Source organism: Oratosquilla oratoria, chromosome 27 (assembly GCF_046742065.1).
Source record: "Oratosquilla oratoria isolate Oo_2021 chromosome 27, ASM4674206v1, whole genome shotgun sequence".
NCBI classification, from domain to species: Eukaryota; Metazoa; Arthropoda; class Malacostraca; order Stomatopoda; family Squillidae; genus Oratosquilla; species Oratosquilla oratoria.
The window spans coordinates 10,544,141-10,558,825 of record NC_134803.1 but is presented as its reverse complement, the minus strand read 5'-3'; the positions used below and the strand labels follow the sequence as shown (position 1 = coordinate 10,558,825).

At 36.5% G+C, this 14,685-nt stretch overlaps 1 protein-coding gene across 6 annotated transcripts in view; it reads left to right on the top strand.

The window, feature by feature from the left end:
* The window catches only part of sll (adenosine 3'-phospho 5'-phosphosulfate transporter 1), a 161,468-nt gene that overhangs the window by 75,889 nt on the left and 70,894 nt on the right, over positions 1-14,685 (top strand). For all 6 annotated transcript variants that reach the window (XM_076210215.1, XM_076210214.1, XM_076210213.1 and 3 more), the window contains exons 2-3: positions 814-965; positions 1,130-1,335. In XM_076210215.1, coding sequence (XP_076066330.1) covers positions 824-965; positions 1,130-1,335 — 348 coding nt within the window. In that variant the 5' untranslated portion in view covers positions 814-823. The remainder of the gene's footprint in view (positions 1-813; positions 966-1,129; positions 1,336-14,685) is intronic.

Sequence of the window (14,685 nt, the reverse complement as noted above, 5' to 3'; positions counted from 1 at the left end):
CACTTTAATAATTGTGTCTTTAGTTTGATCTTTCATCTGTTGTGCCACTATATCCTTAAATACAATTTTGTTATTCTCTTGGACTTTTTTCCAACCCTGTACTTCTTTTGCTATGAACTCTTTATTCTCTTTATTATTCCTCTTTAATTCTTCATTCTCATCTTTTACTTCTTTTAACTGTCTTTTTAATTCTTTTATTTCTTTAGTTAGGGTCTGGTTCTCCTTCTTTTACTCTTCCAATTTATCAACTCTTTGTAAGTTGGCTGAACCTAACCTCCCACTTTTTGTTCATGTTCTCTAGTTTTTCCTCTAGACTTGCTAATCAGGGGAGGTTGTCATCCCTCCCTCATTAAATCCATGGAAATGATTATCTCCACTTTCTATTGTGTTGTTCTTATCTATATTTCTAATTTTAATGCCTTTCCTGATATTTTCGACTTCACCTGCATCGTCTGCACCCCTTTTGTGTTCCTTCTGATGTCCGGGGGAGCCTGTTCATCTCCTTTGTCATTTTCTTCCATTTTCCTCACTAATCCCTCCCCTTCTCCTTTTTCTTCACGTCCCCACTACACCACAATCTTTCCCCTTCCCTATTAATACAACACAGGTACTCCCTCGTCATTGAAATCTACGAAAATTTAGTTTTTTTCCGGAGTTCCAATCGTTGCCATCTCTCTGTCGATCGTGTGCATGTGTGTTTGTAAGATCCCAGCAAATTTATAGTCCATAAGATTTTGCTATGTGGTAATTCTGTTATTTCCACTTGAAAATGTTTTCCTTATGGAAATTCATATTCCACTTTATATTTTTCAGGTATTACAGAATGGCAGAACCAGTACTTCCAAATATTAGTGACTCATGGTTTGGCCATCTTGTTGTGATTTTGCTGAGCTATGCCACTGTATTTGTGCCAGGCTATATCCTTATTCGACTCTTTCGCAGTATTAAATATACAGAAAAAGCAGGTATGCTTTCTATGGAACTTTTGTTATGTTTAGATAATCACTGCTTGATTAGTAAAGTAATCAATCAGTTTATTGTAGTCTGAACAAATAAATGATTCTTCTATAGTGATTAAATTTTGTATTTATCTTAATCCTTTTCTGAATAATTATTCAAATTATTTCAGGTACAGGGTTGGTTGACCGTTTGATTGTGGCCTGTGTTTATGGACATGACTCAGAAAAATTTCATTTTGAAGAAGAAACCACTCAGAAGCCATCAACTGCTGACAAGGGACCTTCATCAGGTTTTGGCAGATTAATTCTTTGCTTTGGAGGTCTTCAGGTTTCATATCTTACTTGGGGGATTTTACAAGAAAAAATTATGACAAAGGTAAGGGAGTTTTGAAAAGCACCCATCATAAAAACCATTGACTTCAATATAGTTTTTAATTTTTTTATTCATATAAAAATATGAATCGGTGTGTCACCTTAGTTCTCTCATGCTGGAGACCCATGGCCCCCCAAGGTATCTGCTCAGGGTTTGGTACATTTTGACACTACTGTTTTGGTGTCACAGTTTTGGCACTGCTGTTTGGGTGCCAAACCTATTTTGGTGCCAGCCCACTTGGTGATAGATATTTTGGTGCTGAAATTGTTTTTATTGATTCAGAGGAATCTATGAGATCACCTAAAGATCATTGCCAGGTATGTGGTAATCGGTGGAACTTAAGTCAACAGTTATATGATTTAGTGTGATGGATGTGTGGAATTGAGGACATTTGAAGAACTGCAATAATGATTTATATATGATTCCTCAATTCAGACATCTGGGCACTGAAGCAACAGGATCCCTGTTAGGTACCCTCAACTATTCCTGGTCTCACAGTAACATCCTAACAATCAGTTTAACCACTTCCATACGGTGATGCCTACGTAGGCAGCATGAGGAGCAAGTGGGTACTCGATGATGCCGACGTCGTCATCTTGATTATATTTATTGTAGTACCTACGTAATTTCCATTCTCTCTAAACTGGCTTCATCAATTTTCTATGGTTATCAAAATACATGGGTGAAAGAGAACGAACGATTGAGCACTGACTTTATTTTTTATAATGCGATTATTATGACGCAACATCGCACGTCGGGCAGCTAATGCTGCCAGACGTGCGATGTGCCCCGGAGTGAAGAGGTTAAAACCACACATAATGACTATCCTGAAACCATACAAACTGCCAAAAATCCAGTATCTTTCCTTTCTGCCATATACTGATGGAAAGACTGTGCCCTTGAGAGAATCGGAATACTTTTACCTCCACCAGCACAGTGCTCACAAAGCTTCATCCAGCAATTACTTTAGAGTTTCAGCAAGGAAGTATTACCTGAGACAAAAGTAATGGTGGCAGTAGAAAAGAATGCTTTTGATACTGTTCTTTAATATATCCTCTCCAAAATTTCACAGAAACAAATAGACAACAATGACATAATGGTTGATAAGCTTCCTAGCTGGTAGAGAGTGCAAGATGACTCAGAGCAGCCATCTATTAGGGAGGTAGCCAATCAAGGCATGCACCCACCCTCACCCATCCCCATCCCATCTGTCATCCATTTGTTTCCCTTTTGTCCTAGCTTCCCATGGATTAAGGGCCATTTCTGTCTTCTGGCCACTGCCTGGGTTAGAAAATGGAGAAAACAAGGAGAAATTCCTTTGAGCTGCATCAATTTATTATCCATTCACAGTCATTCTGCATTCACACCTATCCATTGTCTTCTCCGTTCCCTAGTTAACAGACATTTCCCCTTTACTCAAGGCCCCCTTCACCCCATCTATCCATCTCATTCTTGGTCTTCCCCTCAAGTTCACTCCATCCACCTCTGCCTTCCACACTCAGATGACCTAGCAATCTCACTTCTGTATTTACAAATCTGCATACTCCAACTTATATCTCCCACAACTGCAAATGTTCAAACATCTTGACATTTGGATTACTTCAAATACAAATTCAGAAACAAAATGGGATCAGTCTTTCCAGCAGCATGGATATAGTGGATAGTTGTGAATTTCCTCTGTAGGGTGTCAGATAATGTGCAGTGAGTTGATTTTATTGTAAAAGAATTTTGAAAGGAAGGAAAGCTGGTTTAGGTGTAACCAAACCTTTGTTTATTCTATTGCTGAATGTTATTGTTGAACTTATGGTATATTTAGGAATGATACTGATACACTAGGGCTCTGGAAGCCTAGGTCACCTTAAGCATTTTATATTTTTAATGTGGATTCTGACCCAGCTTGTGGCTGGATCAGAGGAGAGTCTGAGATGGTTGGTGACAGAGTTTGGGAAGGTATGCAATAGGGGGAAGTTGAAAATATATGTAGGTTAAAGTAAGGTGATGAGATATACAAAAGGTGAGGATGGCAGTAAACTGGAGGTAAATCTTAAAGGAGAGAAGTTAGAGGAAATGGATAATTTTAGATATTTAGGGTTGCATGTAGCAGGGGATGAAGGAGTGGGGGTGGAAATAAGATGAGCTGTAGAGTAAGGGAAGCAGGTAAATGTCTTGGAGGGAATGAAAAGTGTCATGAGAAATAAGTATCTGCAGGAAGAAACATTAATTACTGTATGGAAACAAAATATAAAGAATGTATGATATTTTAAACAATTGTTTTAACTCAATATTCATAAATGAAACGCCTCAAAGTAAAGTCCTAATTGAAGCCTGTGATAAGTCTAGAGGAAACTTACTACTGTAAATATAACAAAAGAAAAAAGGAAAGGAAAACAAGATTGTTGTTCCATTAGAAATTATTAAAAAAAACAAAAAAAAACAATCATATCTGGAAATGCCCCAAGAGAATAGAAGTTAATTAAAATTACAGGAGTCCCTCAAATAACGCGGATTCGAATAACACGGATTCAATCATACACGGATTTTATTTCAAAACTATCTCAAATGTAGAGAACCGTTTTAAAATTCACGTCGAGTCGGGCACGCATACGCACACACGCGGCAACATCGCAAACATTTGTGGTGACTGCTTTCTATTTTACCATACACAGTCAATCCTCATATAACGCGGTCATCATGTACACTGGGAACTGCTCAAACAAGGGTGTGGGGCGAGGGGATAGCCGTGGGTGGCTGCCTGTGGTCACGTGTCAACCGGGTACTGATGCAGGAGTGAGGGAGTGGAGGAGAGGGGGAGTAGGGGGGTAGCCAACAAGCTTTAGCTTGTCGCTTCCACCACCTGCGCCGTGCTATCGTGAAATTTTACCACCCTAACCTGTTGAAGTGTAATGTTTCTTTCGTTTGGAACACAACTAATAAGTCTGATAATGACTGCGCTTGTTGTGTCTTAATTTCTCTTATGAGGTTCTTGTTGTTACTGGCAGTGGTGGTTTGGGAGATCAAAAACAAACATATACACGCTTACACATGTGTAGACATGCACACGTAGACACGTGTTAGACAGCCAGTGTATGTTGTGAATGCACGTCCGTGTACACACAAATACGAACACAGACACACGCACGTACATGCTTACTTGTACATGTGAACACAGACACATACACGCACGCACACACACACACACACTTTCAACGAACGGACGGCTTGAAGAACGTTCTGAAGAAAAGTGCAGATTGTGGATCCCAACGCAAAGAGAAGTGCCTTTTTGTATTTACAGGGTGGGGGGAAATTGCTCGTGGGGTAGTGGGAAAGTAAGGAAAGAGGAGAAGGGGAGGGATTGCTGGGAAAATGGAAGGTAATGAGGAAGTAGAGGACTTGGTCCAAACAGACCGCCGTAAAATAAACAAACGACCACAAGACGAGCTGGAGGACGACGGAATGTCTAATAAGAATGTAAAGATTAGAAGTATAGATAGGAACAATACAGTAGAAAGTGATGAGAATATTTTCAAGGGATTTAAAGAGAGTGGGGGGGACACAAACCCCCCCCGACTGACAAGACTAGAGAAGAAGGTTGATAAGGTGATCGAGGACTTGGAGAGTAGGTTAGGTCATATGAACACCATTTTACAAAGGGTTGAAAGATTGGAAGAACTGGAAAAGGCGAATAAAAACTTAACTGATGAAATAGAAGACCTAAAAAGACAGTTAAGAGAGGTAAAGGTGGAGAATGAGGAATTGAAGAAGAATAGTAAAGAAAACAGAGAAACGATAGCTAAAGAAAGTAAAAATTGGAAGAAAACCCAAGAAGGAAATAAGGTTTCATTCACTGACATAGTCAAACAGCAATTGAAAGAACATACTGAAGACTCAGTTATTAAAGTGATGAGACAAAAGGAGAATATAGTAAGGGATTTAGCAGACAAGAAGAAATGTATAATCATATTAGGAATGGAAGAGAAACACAACACAGATAGAACCACAAAAATCAAAGAGGAAAATGAAAAAGTAAGCCAATTACTAGAATCAGTTCAGGAAGATGAACCAGAAATTATGAAACAAATCGAAGAGAAATTTAGACTCGGAAAGTATAGCACAGACAAGACCAGACCAATTAAGATTAAATTCAAGTCACAAACAACGGCAGAGAATATCTTATCCAAAACAGGGAAACTAGCAACAAGTGAACAATACAAAAAGATATGGATAAAAAGAGAAATGAATAAAGAGGAAAGAGAGGAAGAAAAGCAGAAAAGACTGGAAGCTAAGGCAAAAAACGAGAACAGAACGGAGTCAGAGAAAGAGAGATTCTATTGGAGAGTAGTGAACATGAAACTAAGGAAGTTCGACATACAAAAGAAAAACATAAAGGAAACAGAGAACACAATGGAAGTGGCAGAAAACTAAGAGTGTCTTACACAAATATAGATGGATTAATAACAGGATTGAATGAGCTGAATGATTATTTGAAAGAAAAAGAACCGGACATAATGGGAATTGTAGAAACAAAATTAAAAGGCCCACTACCACCCAACAGTGTAGGACATGATGCATACAATTATTGGATTAGAAACAGAGAGAAAAAGCAAGGGGGTGGAGTTATGTTCCTGACTAAGAAGGATATAAACGTGAAAGGTGTCATATATGGAAAGAATACAGTAGAGATGATTATGATAGAAGTGGAAGACAGAGATAAGAAGAGCAGAAAATTTGTGATCAATTATGTGCCTCCGAAAACAGCCTCATGGAAGGAGAGTGAATATAAAAGTATGTTAGAGGACACAAAGATAGCATTAACTAAAATAATGGAAGACGGAGGAAGAATAGTTATGATGGGCGACTTTAATTGCAAAGAAATCTGCTGGGAAGAAATGACAGTAAAGAGTGGTGATGACTCATGGGGAAATGCTCTACTTGAGATGATTACTGACCATTCAATGACACAATGGATACAAGAGAACACTAGGTATAGAAATGAAGAAGAACCATCGAGGCTAGACTTAATAATTACATCTGAACCTAGAATAGTGGACAAGATTGAATATAAAACACCAATAGGTAAAAGTGACCACATATTGATTGAACTGGAACTTAATGAAGAAAAATATATGAAAAGAAATGAACAATATAGAAAAGGAAGAATGATGTATGAAAAAACAAACTTTGATAAAATAAGAGAATTCTTCCAACAAGAAAACTGGGAAGAAATATACAAAGAAGAAACATCAGTGGAAAAGAAATGGAATATTTTGACAAAAATGTACAAAAAAGGAGTGGAAAAGTATGTCCCAAGACAAAAACAAGAAAAAGAATATGTAAAATGCTGGTACAACAAAAGTTGTAGGGAGTTAAAAGACAAAAGAGACAAAGCCTGGACCAGATGGAAAAAAGACAGAAGACCTGAAAAATGGAAAATATATACTGGTTATAGAAATGAATATGTACAAAAGTGCAGAGAGGAAAAAAGAAAATATGAAAAAGATGTTATAGAAAAGTGTAAAGATCAACCAAAACTATTCTACAGATTTGTAAACAATAAACTGAAAAACAAACAAGACTTGGAGAAATTAAGACAAGGAGGAGTTGAATACACTGAGGAAATGGAAATGGCAGAAATTATGAACAAACATTTTAAATCAGTGTTTACAAGGGAAAATATACAACCTGAAGAGATTGAGTGGAAAGCAAAAGTCCCCCCTATGGAAGAAATAGAAGTAACAAAGAATGAAATATTGACACACTTGGGTAATTTTGATGTCAGAAAATCGCATGGGCCAGATGAAATAGCAAACTGGATTCTGAAAGAATGCAGGAATGAACTGGCAGACAAAATACATAGCATAATAAGCAGTTCCTTGAAAGAAGGAAAAGTTCCAGAAGATTGGAAAAAAGCAAATATAGTACCTATATATAAAGGAGGAAATAAAGAAGAACCTACCAACTATAGACCAGTCTCTCTAACAAGTACAATAGCAAAAATTTGTGAAAGAATTATCAAAAGTAGATGGGTAAAATACTTGGAAAAAAACAACGTACTAAATCCAAGGCAATTTGGATTCAGACAAGGACGATCATGCGTCACCAATTTAATATGTTTCTATTCAAGGCTAATAGATATAATACAAGAAAGAGATGGATGGGCTGATTGTGCATTTCTAGACCTAAAAAAAGCTTTTGACAAAGTACCACATAAGAAGTTGCTTAAGAAATTAGAATATGAAGGAGGAATACAAGGTAAATTGCTAAATTGGATGGAAGACTTTTTGCAAGAAAGAAAAATGCGAGTAGTGATAAGAGATCAGCACTCAAAATGGAATGAAGTAATAAGCGGTGTCCCGCAGGGAACAGTTCTGGCCCCAATAATGTTTGCTATATATATTAATGATATGGATGAAGGAATTGAAAGCTATATGAGCTTCTTTGCAGATGATGCAAAATTACTGAAAAGAGTGAAAACTGAAGAAGATTGTGAATCACTACAGAGAGATCTAAATAAAGTACAAGAATGGAGTAGGAAGTGGGAGATGGAGTTCAATACAAAAAAGTGTAGTATAATGGAATTTGGAAAAAGCAAAAACAGAATAACAGGATCATATAATTTGGGAGAAGAAGGAATAAAAAGAGTAGAAAATGAGAGGGACCTGGGAGTCATTGTTATGAATAATATGTCACCTGAGAAACATATAAATAAGATTTTTGGAGAAACTTATAATTTAATAAGAACAATCAAAGTGGCATTTACATACCTGGATGAAGAAATGGTGAGGAAAATCCTAGTCACCCTGATAAGACCAAGATTGGAATATGCAGCAACGATATGGTCACCAAGTACAAAAAAATGTATAAAAAAACTTGAAAGAATACAAAGAGCAATTACTAAACTGGCACCAACACTCTCAAAACTATCATATGAAGAGAGACTACAAAAACTTAAACTACAGACACTAGAGCAAAGAAGAGAGAGAGGAGATTTGATAGCTATTTACAGAATCATGAAAGGCATAGAAATTACTGATAGAGAGAATCTGATAAAATGGGATGACAGAAATACAAGAGGACACGGAAAGAAAATAAAAAAAGACAACTATAGAAGAGATTTGAAAAAGAACAGCTTTCCTCACAGAGCAATAGACAGTTGGAACAAGTTATATGAGAAAGTGGTGTGTGCAAAAACAATACATGAATTTAAAAATAGTTTAGATAAAATGAGATATGAAGACGGGACCTCACGAGCATAGCTCCCCTTCCCGTAAAATACAACTAGGTAAATACAACTAGGTAAATACACACACACACTTTCAACGAACGGACGGCTTGAAGAACGTTCTGAAGAAAAGTGCAGATTGTGGATCCCAACGCAAAGAGAAGTGCCTTTTTGTATTTACAGGGTGGGGGGAAATTGCTCGTGGGGTAGTGGGAAAGTAAGGAAAGAGGAGAAGGGGAGGGATTGCTGGGAAAATGGAAGGTAATGAGGAAGTAGAGGACTTGGTCCAAACAGACCGCCGTAAAATAAACAAACGACCACAAGACGAGCTGGAGGACGACGGAATGTCTAATAAGAATGTAAAGATTAGAAGTATAGATAGGAACAATACAGTAGAAAGTGATGAGAATATTTTCAAGGGATTTAAAGAGAGTGGGGGGGACACAAACCCCCCCCGACTGACAAGACTAGAGAAGAAGGTTGATAAGGTGATCGAGGACTTGGAGAGTAGGTTAGGTCATATGAACACCATTTTACAAAGGGTTGAAAGATTGGAAGAACTGGAAAAGGCGAATAAAAACTTAACTGATGAAATAGAAGACCTAAAAAGACAGTTAAGAGAGGTAAAGGTGGAGAATGAGGAATTGAAGAAGAATAGTAAAGAAAACAGAGAAACGATAGCTAAAGAAAGTAAAAATTGGAAGAAAACCCAAGAAGGAAATAAGGTTTCATTCACTGACATAGTCAAACAGCAATTGAAAGAACATACTGAAGACTCAGTTATTAAAGTGATGAGACAAAAGGAGAATATAGTAAGGGATTTAGCAGACAAGAAGAAATGTATAATCATATTAGGAATGGAAGAGAAACACAACACAGATAGAACCACAAAAATCAAAGAGGAAAATGAAAAAGTAAGCCAATTACTAGAATCAGTTCAGGAAGATGAACCAGAAATTATGAAACAAATCGAAGAGAAATTTAGACTCGGAAAGTATAGCACAGACAAGACCAGACCAATTAAGATTAAATTCAAGTCACAAACAACGGCAGAGAATATCTTATCCAAAACAGGGAAACTAGCAACAAGTGAACAATACAAAAAGATATGGATAAAAAGAGAAATGAATAAAGAGGAAAGAGAGGAAGAAAAGCAGAAAAGACTGGAAGCTAAGGCAAAAAACGAGAACAGAACGGAGTCAGAGAAAGAGAGATTCTATTGGAGAGTAGTGAACATGAAACTAAGGAAGTTCGACATACAAAAGAAAAACATAAAGGAAACAGAGAACACAATGGAAGTGGCAGAAAACTAAGAGTGTCTTACACAAATATAGATGGATTAATAACAGGATTGAATGAGCTGAATGATTATTTGAAAGAAAAAGAACCGGACATAATGGGAATTGTAGAAACAAAATTAAAAGGCCCACTACCACCCAACAGTGTAGGACATGATGCATACAATTATTGGATTAGAAACAGAGAGAAAAAGCAAGGGGGTGGAGTTATGTTCCTGACTAAGAAGGATATAAACGTGAAAGGTGTCATATATGGAAAGAATACAGTAGAGATGATTATGATAGAAGTGGAAGACAGAGATAAGAAGAGCAGAAAATTTGTGATCAATTATGTGCCTCCGAAAACAGCCTCATGGAAGGAGAGTGAATATAAAAGTATGTTAGAGGACACAAAGATAGCATTAACTAAAATAATGGAAGACGGAGGAAGAATAGTTATGATGGGCGACTTTAATTGCAAAGAAATCTGCTGGGAAGAAATGACAGTAAAGAGTGGTGATGACTCATGGGGAAATGCTCTACTTGAGATGATTACTGACCATTCAATGACACAATGGATACAAGAGAACACTAGGTATAGAAATGAAGAAGAACCATCGAGGCTAGACTTAATAATTACATCTGAACCTAGAATAGTGGACAAGATTGAATATAAAACACCAATAGGTAAAAGTGACCACATATTGATTGAACTGGAACTTAATGAAGAAAAATATATGAAAAGAAATGAACAATATAGAAAAGGAAGAATGATGTATGGAAAAACAAACTTTGATAAAATAAGAGAATTCTTCCAACAAGAAAACTGGGAAGAAATATACAAAGAAGAAACATCAGTGGAAAAGAAATGGAATATTTTGACAAAAATGTACAAAAAAGGAGTGGAAAAGTATGTCCCAAGACAAAAACAAGAAAAAGAATATGTAAAATGCTGGTACAACAAAAGTTGTAGGGAGTTAAAAGACAAAAGAGACAAAGCCTGGACCAGATGGAAAAAAGACAGAAGACCTGAAAAATGGAAAATATATACTGGTTATAGAAATGAATATGTACAAAAGTGCAGAGAGGAAAAAAGAAAATATGAAAAAGATGTTATAGAAAAGTGTAAAGATCAACCAAAACTATTCTACAGATTTGTAAACAATAAACTGAAAAACAAACAAGACTTGGAGAAATTAAGACAAGGAGGAGTTGAATACACTGAGGAAATGGAAATGGCAGAAATTATGAACAAACATTTTAAATCAGTGTTTACAAGGGAAAATATACAACCTGAAGAGATTGAGTGGAAAGCAAAAGTCCCCCCTATGGAAGAAATAGAAAAGTAACAAAGAATGAAATATTGACACACTTGGGTAATTTTGATGTCAGAAAATCGCATGGGCCAGATGAAATAGCAAACTGGATTCTGAAAGAATGCAGGAATGAACTGGCAGACAAAATACATAGCATAATAAGCAGTTCCTTGAAAGAAGGAAAAGTTCCAGAAGATTGGAAAAAAGCAAATATAGTACCTATATATAAAGGAGGAAATAAAGAAGAACCTACCAACTATAGACCAGTCTCTCTAACAAGTACAATAGCAAAAATTTGTGAAAGAATTATCAAAAGTAGATGGGTAAAATACTTGGAAAAAAACAACGTACTAAATCCAAGGCAATTTGGATTCAGACAAGGACGATCATGCGTCACCAATTTAATATGTTTCTATTCAAGGCTAATAGATATAATACAAGAAAGAGATGGATGGGCTGATTGTGCATTTCTAGACCTAAAAAAAGCTTTTGACAAAGTACCACATAAGAAGTTGCTTAAGAAATTAGAATATGAAGGAGGAATACAAGGTAAATTGCTAAATTGGATGGAAGACTTTTTGCAAGAAAGAAAAATGCGAGTAGTGATAAGAGATCAGCACTCAAAATGGAATGAAGTAATAAGCGGTGTCCCGCAGGGAACAGTTCTGGCCCCAATAATGTTTGCTATATATATTAATGATATGGATGAAGGAATTGAAAGCTATATGAGCTTCTTTGCAGATGATGCAAAATTACTGAAAAGAGTGAAAACTGAAGAAGATTGTGAATCACTACAGAGAGATCTAAATAAAGTACAAGAATGGAGTAGGAAGTGGGAGATGGAGTTCAATACAAAAAAGTGTAGTATAATGGAATTTGGAAAAAGCAAAAACAGAATAACAGGATCATATAATTTGGGAGAAGAAGGAATAAAAAGAGTAGAAAATGAGAGGGACCTGGGAGTCATTGTTATGAATAATATGTCACCTGAGAAACATATAAATAAGATTTTTGGAGAAACTTATAATTTAATAAGAACAATCAAAGTGGCATTTACATACCTGGATGAAGAAATGGTGAGGAAAATCCTAGTCACCCTGATAAGACCAAGATTGGAATATGCAGCAACGATATGGTCACCAAGTACAAAAAAATGTATAAAAAAACTTGAAAGAATACAAAGAGCAATTACTAAACTGGCACCAACACTCTCAAAACTATCATATGAAGAGAGACTACAAAAACTTAAACTACAGACACTAGAGCAAAGAAGAGAGAGAGGAGATTTGATAGCTATTTACAGAATCATGAAAGGCATAGAAATTACTGATAGAGAGAATCTGATAAAATGGGATGACAGAAATACAAGAGGACACGGAAAGAAAATAAAAAAAGACAACTATAGAAGAGATTTGAAAAAGAACAGCTTTCCTCACAGAGCAATAGACAGTTGGAACAAGTTAGATGAGAAAGTGGTGTGTGCAAAAACAATACATGAATTTAAAAATAGTTTAGATAAAATGAGATATGAAGACGGGACCTCACGAGCATAGCTCCCCTTCCCGTAAAATACAACTAGGTAAATACAACTAGGTAAATACACACACACACACTTCAACGAATGGACGGCTTAGAAGACGTTCTGAAGAAAAGTGAAGTCTGTGGATCCCAACGCAAAGAGAAGTGCCTAGTGTTTTTGCAGGGTGGGGGGGAAATTGCTCGTGGAGTAGTGGGAACGTAGGGAAAGAGGAAAAGGGGAGGGATTACTGAGGGAAATGGAAGGAAATGAGGAGGGAGTAGACTTTGACCAGCCAGACAAGCGGAAGGTAAACAAAAGACTTAGCGAGGATCAAATGTCTAATAAAAATGTAAAGATTAGAAGTATAGAGAGGAGCAATACAGAAGAAAGTGACGAGAATATGTTCCAGGGATTTAAAGAGGGTGGGGGGGACACAACCCCCCCCCCCCCCCCCCCCGACTGATAAGACTAGAGGAGAGAGTTGATAAGGTGATCGAGGACTTGGAGCGTAAGTTAGGTAACGTCGACTCCATTTTTCAAAGAATTGAAAGGTTGGAACAACTAGAGAAGGCTAACAGAAACTTAACTGAAGAAATAGAGGACCTAAAAAGACAGTTAGGAAATGTAAAGGAGGAGAATGAGAAATTGAAGAAGAATAGTAATGAAAACAGAGAGAAACTAGCTACAGAAGCTAAAAATTGGAGAATAACTCAAGAAGGGAATAAGGTTTCATTCACTGACATAGTCAAACAGCAATTGAAAGAACATAATGAAGACTCAGTTATTAAAGTGATGAGACAGAAGGAGAATATAGTAAGAGAATTAGCTGACAAAAAGAAATGTATAATTATATTAGGAATGGAAGAGAAACATAACCCAGATAGAACTGCAAGAATCAAGGAGGAAAATGAAAGAGTAAGCAGTTTATTAAAATTAGTCCAGGAAGATGAACCAGAAATTATAAAGGAAATTGAGGAAAAATTCAGACTCGGAAAATATAGTACAGATAAGACCAGACCAATTAAGATTAAATTCAGGTCACAAACAACAGCAGAGAAAATTCTATCCAAGACAGGGAAACTAGCAACAAATGATCAATATAAAAAGGTATGGATAAAAAGAGAAATGAATAAGGAGGAAAGAGAGGCAGAAAAGCAGAAAAGAATTGAAGCTAAGGCAAAAAACGAGGAAAGAACGGAGTCAGAGAAAGAGAGATTCTATTGGAGAGTAGTGAACATGAAAATAAAGCAGTTCGACATACTAAAGAAAAACATAAGGGAAACAGAGAATACAATGGAAGTGGCAGAAAACTAAGAGTGTCTTACACAAATATAGATGGATTGATAACAGGATTGAATGAACTGAATGATTATTTGAAAGAAAAAGAACCGGACATAATGGGAATTGTAGAAACAAAATTAAAAGGCCCACTACCACCCAACAGTGTAGGACATGATACATACAATTATTGGATTAGAAACAGAGAGAAAAAACAAGGGGGTGGAGTTATGTTCCTGACTAAGAAGGATATAAACGTGAAAGGTGTCATATATGGAAAGAATACAGTAGAGATGATTATGATAGAAGTGGAAGACCGAGATAAGAAGAGCAGAAAATTTGTGATCAATTATGTGCCTCCGAAAACAGCCTCATGGGAGGAGAGTGAACATAAAAGTATGTTAGAGGACACAAAGATAGCATTAACTAAAATAATGGAAGACGGAGGAAGAATAGTTATGATGGGCGACTTTAATTGCAAAGAAATCTGCTGGGAAGAAATGACAGTAAAGAGTGGTGATGACTCATGGGGAAATGCTCTACTTGAGATGATTACTGACCATTCAATGACACAATGGATACAAGAGAACACTAGGTATAGAAATGAAGAAGAACCATCGAGGCTAGACTTAATAATTACATCTGAACCTAGAATAGTGGACAAGATTGAATATAAAACACCAATAGGTAAAAGTGACCACATATTGATTGAACTGGAACTTAATGAAGAAAAATATATGAAAA